This window comes from Tupaia chinensis, unplaced genomic scaffold (genome assembly GCF_000334495.1).
Source record: "Tupaia chinensis unplaced genomic scaffold, TupChi_1.0 Scaffold000602_1, whole genome shotgun sequence".
Lineage (NCBI taxonomy): Eukaryota > Metazoa > Chordata > Mammalia > Scandentia > Tupaiidae > Tupaia > Tupaia belangeri.
The window spans coordinates 1,807,145-1,812,525 of NW_006160120.1; the positions used below are offsets into that span (position 1 = coordinate 1,807,145).

The window sequence follows — 5,381 nt, forward strand, 5'->3', positions numbered from 1 at the left end:
CATTCTCCTCTTGGGATTTTGGACATGCACGTACATACACTGGGTGTGAGTTTTAAGCCGTCGGGTCCAAGACTTGAACCATGGTTGGCTATGTAACCAATTACTCCATCTTCTGGTCCCTGTAGCTTCATTTTAAAATATAAAATACCTAACTAAATACACTAAAACCACTATTTATTATGAAATGTTGGTCTACTTAAATAACTTTTTTCTGGTGTCAGTCTTCCTCAGTTCAGGTTGGCGTCACAAACACAGGCGGCGATGAACGATTATCAAGGCCAAGACTTTAATTTTCCCTCCGGTATCCATTTTCTTTCTCTCCTACCGTGTAATACTTTTCAGTTGGGCAAATGACCACTTAACACTGAGACTGCATTTCCCCGGATCCTTTGTGGCCACCTGTGGCCACGTGACTTGTTTCTCACCAGCGGGAAGCAAAGTCAGGAGAGATACAGTCAGAGTCTGAACAGTTCGCAAGCAGGGTCACCAAAGCAGCGTGCAATTTTAACTGAGAGGGTAATAGACGGTTGATCTCTGACACACTCAGAGCCAAACTTAAGCTCAACTCAACCAACCCCCCTAGATGTCCATAGGAATAAAGGGCTTAACATGCTTCGAGGCCCAGCAGGAACGACTGATCTATGGTCCCCGGGGGGATGAAAATTTAATACATCAATACATTCTTATATGGGTCATGACAAACCAAGTGAGTCTTTGTCATTTTCTCGTCAATAGACACTGGTCTGTACAGTGAATGTCACACACCTCACTAACATCACAGTGGCATCGCCGCGAACAGAGCTGAGAGGTGTCTGTCCTTCGCTCCCGTCACTCCCGCCCAAACAAACCTCTTGTCACTTGTCACAGCTTCCCGGGTTGCAACATCTGAACCACACTATCTGATTTCACACCGCTTGGGCTCCTTACCCAAGGTGGGGAGCATTTACTGTTTTTAAATGAACAGAGTTTAAGTGAAACAGAGTTTGGAGGAGCCTGCAGTGGGGCTATGACTGCATCTCCACCTGGGCAACCCGCCTGGCAGGTCCAGAACCCACCCGAGGACTCCTGCAGCACGAGCACAAGAACCCACCGGAGGACTCCTGCAGCATGAGCAAACGGGTACCCGGCTTGCTTTCCCCCAGATGCGACATCGCCTGCCCCACCGGAGAGAGGTTGCTCACTGGGCAAAGGTGACAGTCACGTCAACTACTGCATCATCCTGGTTACCCCACAGAGAGGGCGGCCACACGGCCCCAACATGTACTCCTCTGTATTGTCCACACCAATTTTAATTCCCGCCCCCCATCCCAATGTTCTTCTGGAACTTTCTTCCATTCAGATGGTCCCCACTGGCTTTATTTTATTTATTTATTTATTTTGGAGAGGTTTTTTGCTTTAGGGTGTGTGTACTTGCCAGAAAGACAGAGAAAGACAGACAGACAGAAAGTGAGAAATTATTCCCCAGGGGAGATGGCCACGCTGCAATCCCTTCTTCTCTTGGGATCTGGGGCACACACGCACACGCACCTCACGTGAGTTTAATCCACTGGGTCCAGGACTCGAACCATGGTTGATTACATGGGAGTCCAGTGACATAGCCATTACGCCAACTGCTGGTCCCGCCACTGGCTTTAATAACGATTAAGAGAATACTCAAACTCATGCATGGGTACTTTGTGAAGTCCGTACTAGATAGAGGGACTCCTTTTTGTTTTTTTTCCCTGGAGGAGAACTCAAATTCCTTCGAAAAGGTCACTTAATATGGCTACTATATGCAAAGAAATCTATATTTTTCTAATACAGATAAAAACGCACAACTTTGAAACAAAACGGAAGTTGCTCTAAGCACCAACAAGAGTCAGCTCAGGTAAGACCACACCCAGGTCTCAGGCAAGACCACACCCAGGTCTCAGGCGAGTCCCACTGCCACCCGCCCGTCGGCCCCGTGGGCCGGCGCTCACCTGTCCGGTAGCCGGTGCTGTTGAGGTACACGGCGAAGGTGCGGCTCTCGTGCTGCGCCTGCCAGGATGGCGAGGAGCAGTTCTCGTTGTTGGTGTAGGTGTTGTGGTTGTGGACGTACTTGCCGGTGAGGATGGAGGAGCGTGAGGGGCAGCACATGGGCGTGGTCACGAAGGCGTTGATGAAGTGCGCCCCGCCCTGCTCCATGATGCGCCGCGTCTTGTTCATCACCTGCATGGACCCTGCAAGTGTGGGGACAGGGTGAGTCTGGGTGGGCGTGGCCAGGCCAGCAGGCATCTAGCTCCTGGGAACGCCCGCAGGACCTCAGGCTCCGCGCCTCATAGAGGAGGCTCCAGGGAACATCTGGGGCATATCCTGGGTCCCAAGTCCCATTGGATGTTCAAGTGGCACAACCTGCTGATCAATGATCTGAGCCTAGAAGGGAACTCTGTTTTACATAAAAACAGAATTTCTTTTCTTTTCTCTCTCTCTCTCTCTCTTTTTTAATGGATTTTTGCCATAGGGCTCAGGTGCTTGCCCTAGAGACAACAGGCAGAGACAGAAAGCGAGACATCACCCCCTGGGGGGATTTTGGGCATGCACACACACGTGCCCAGTGTGAGTTTTAAGTCACTGGGTCTGGACCCAGACTACGTGGGAATCCAGCGACTACCATTAGGCCATATGCTGGTCCCAAACCACAATGTTCCTTATACAGTATTAACATACACAGCGATTTTTTTTTTTTTTGGGGGGGGCAACCATCACGTACACTGAGGGAAGATGAAAGGTTTTATTTGGAACTTTTTCAAGAATTGTTGAGTCTTGTTGAAATCTGGTCACGCCAACCTTCTGCCCGACCACGTCTCAGCAGAAACGCCCTGCATCTGTCCCCACCAGGAACCTCCCTGGCTTCCTCTGCCCACGTGGTTCGTGGAGGTTAGAACCTACTTCCTGCCTCCCCCAAGTCCAACCCCTCAGTCTAGCCACACCTCTTCTGGGGAGCCTCCTGGGATCCCCCTGGCCTTCCAGAGCGCCCACACCCAGGTCGGGTTTCTCACGCGCCTACTCTTGTTCCTCACTGAGGCTGTAAGCTAAGCAGTCAGGCCCTTAGGATGGAAGGAAGCAGACATGTGTGGGAGCCCTACTATGTGCGGGCCTTGGGCTCACGTGGGTAGAGGCCGTGTGCTTTGCTCAGTGGTGAATTCTTTGTACCACCACAGTGTGCAACGCGCAGTAGGTAGGCAGAAGTGTGAAGAGGGAGCAGGTGCCTGAATGCAGAGCGGATTTAAGGGAAGCATTCCATGGAAATCCTTTCTTCCTTCTAGAGTTAGCCTCGGGTCTCCTCGCCCTCTTTCCTTGTAGTTCTCAGGGTCTGCGGTGGGCTGAATGGTGGCTCCCCAAAAGATAGGACTGTGCTGTAACTCCAGAATCCGTGAATGTGAACTGATTTGGTAACAGGGAAGGCCCTGCAGGTGTGACTGAATTAAGGATCTCGTGAGAAGATGGTTCTGGATTACCTGGGTGGACCTTAGGTCCAATGACGTGTCCCTATAGGAGAGAGACGTGAAGGAGACACAGACAGACAGAGGGAGGCCATGCTAAGTTGGGTGCATGGGGAGCTGGGGAGCTGCTGGAGCCACCAGGAGCTGGACACGCATGGAAGAATTTCCCCCCCCAGACCCTTGGCAGGAGGCACACCCCTGCCGACACCTCACTTTCGGACTTCTGGCCTCCCACACTGGGAGAGCCCATTTCTGCTGCCTGAAGCCACTCGGGTTGTGCTAATTTGTTAGGACGGTAAGAGGCAACCAGGACAGAGGCTACCAGGCAATGGTGGTTTTTGCCCAGGAACTGTGAGCTCAATCACCTAGCAGCCCCCCCCAGTGCTTCCAATTGGTGACCCACACCTGCCTCAGCCTCTGTCCCTAGGGGCTGAGAATGAGAAGGAGGTCTATGCAGCTCTTATCGCCGTCCTGCCAAAGGGGAAGGAAACGGAGCTGGAGCTTCCCCGCGGCGAGCAGATCCTATCTCCTCTACCGAAAACTGCCCAGGCATTTCCAGCTGCGCTCAGAACCAACCCCAGTCCCTTACTTGGCCTGACTCTTCACGACTGCCCCTACTAGCCCACTACACTGCCCTCTTCCCTCGCTCACCTCAGCCTGCCTGCCTTTAGGCACTGGCTTCCTCATTTCGCAAATGCTCTGGCTCATCCTGCCCCAGGACCTTTGTACTTGCTCTGGCCTCTGCCTGGGCCTCTCTTCCGAGACTGTTTTGGCTGGAAGCTCATCATTCAGATCTTGAATCAGAGGTCACTTAGGAAGGCCTAGCTGTCCTTTGGGTCTCTCCTTGGAGGGGCTTTACCAGCCCTCTGAGCCCCTGGCAATAACAGCAGCCTGGGGAGTGATCGCGGCCCTCGCCAGCTTTGGTGCTCCACCGTGCCCCCTAGCCGCAGCCCATTCTTGCCGACTGCTGAACGAGTGCCAGCCCGCAGGCTAAGGCAGGCTCGCAGAGCCCACCTCCAGCCCTGCCAGCTGGAGGCGTCACGCCTGGCAGAACCTGCAGGTAACCCGCCAGGCTCAGCAGGCCCCGGCTTTCTCGGGAGGGTGTGTGGGCTCATGACCGGTGCTCTCCATTCTGGGGCCCGAGGATTCCTGCTCAGTTCATAACACAAAGCTGGTTCTTCCCTCCACTTGCCACAGGCCACCTTGGCCAGGAGGCTCAGGACAGCTGGCCCGACCCAGTAGAAAGTCACCTGTAAAACAGCCTCACTGGAGCAGCTTCCCCAGGGCAGGGATGTAGCTTGCTGTGTCCCCAAACCCACTCAGTGCTCTGCTTGCTGCCGGGGGCTCAACACCCATCTGCTAAACTGAGAAGTGAAATATTATTTTACTTTAGGTATTTCCTTACAACTCTGGGCCCAGACAGGTTTGTGTGGGGTGGGGGGCAAGGGGTGGTGAGAAAGCACCGCTCATGGGGGACGGTCACGTACCGCACCAAGGAGGCGGTTTTCACGCCTGCTGATGAGCTCCTGGAGAAGGTCCTGAACGCTCACCTCGCTCACCTCCCACGTCCTCAAGGAGGGAACAGCTACCCCTCGGGGTTCCAGGCAGGTGGTCGTGTGGCCCCAGAGTTAACTGTATGGGAGGTTTCCTTCAACTGCGACAGTGACCCCAGTTCCTCTTTTAAAGGGGGGGAACCCTGTTCTTTCTAGGAAAACAATTCCAGCTGATTTTCTAGAAAGGAAATAGAGCAGGTGGGAGACGGACACATGGACACTGGGAGGCCAGGGATGGCTGGAACGGGCGGACGCTGGATTGGCACACCCCAGAAATGTCTACCGATGACGTCACTGGGCCAGCTAGCAGGCCCCTCCAGTGCCAACTCACGGCCTGCTCCTGTCACCGGCCCCGCCCCCTTCC

The 5,381-nt window shown here is 53.7% G+C and overlaps 1 protein-coding gene across 1 annotated transcript in view; it reads right to left on the bottom strand.

The window, feature by feature from the left end:
- SULF2 (sulfatase 2) overlaps positions 1-5,381 on the bottom strand; it is an 87,981-nt gene that overhangs the window by 61,926 nt on the left and 20,674 nt on the right. The window contains exon 3 of the mRNA XM_027775747.1: positions 1,962-2,201. Within this exon, the coding sequence (XP_027631548.1) occupies positions 1,962-2,201 (240 nt within the window). The remainder of the gene's footprint in view (positions 1-1,961; positions 2,202-5,381) is intronic.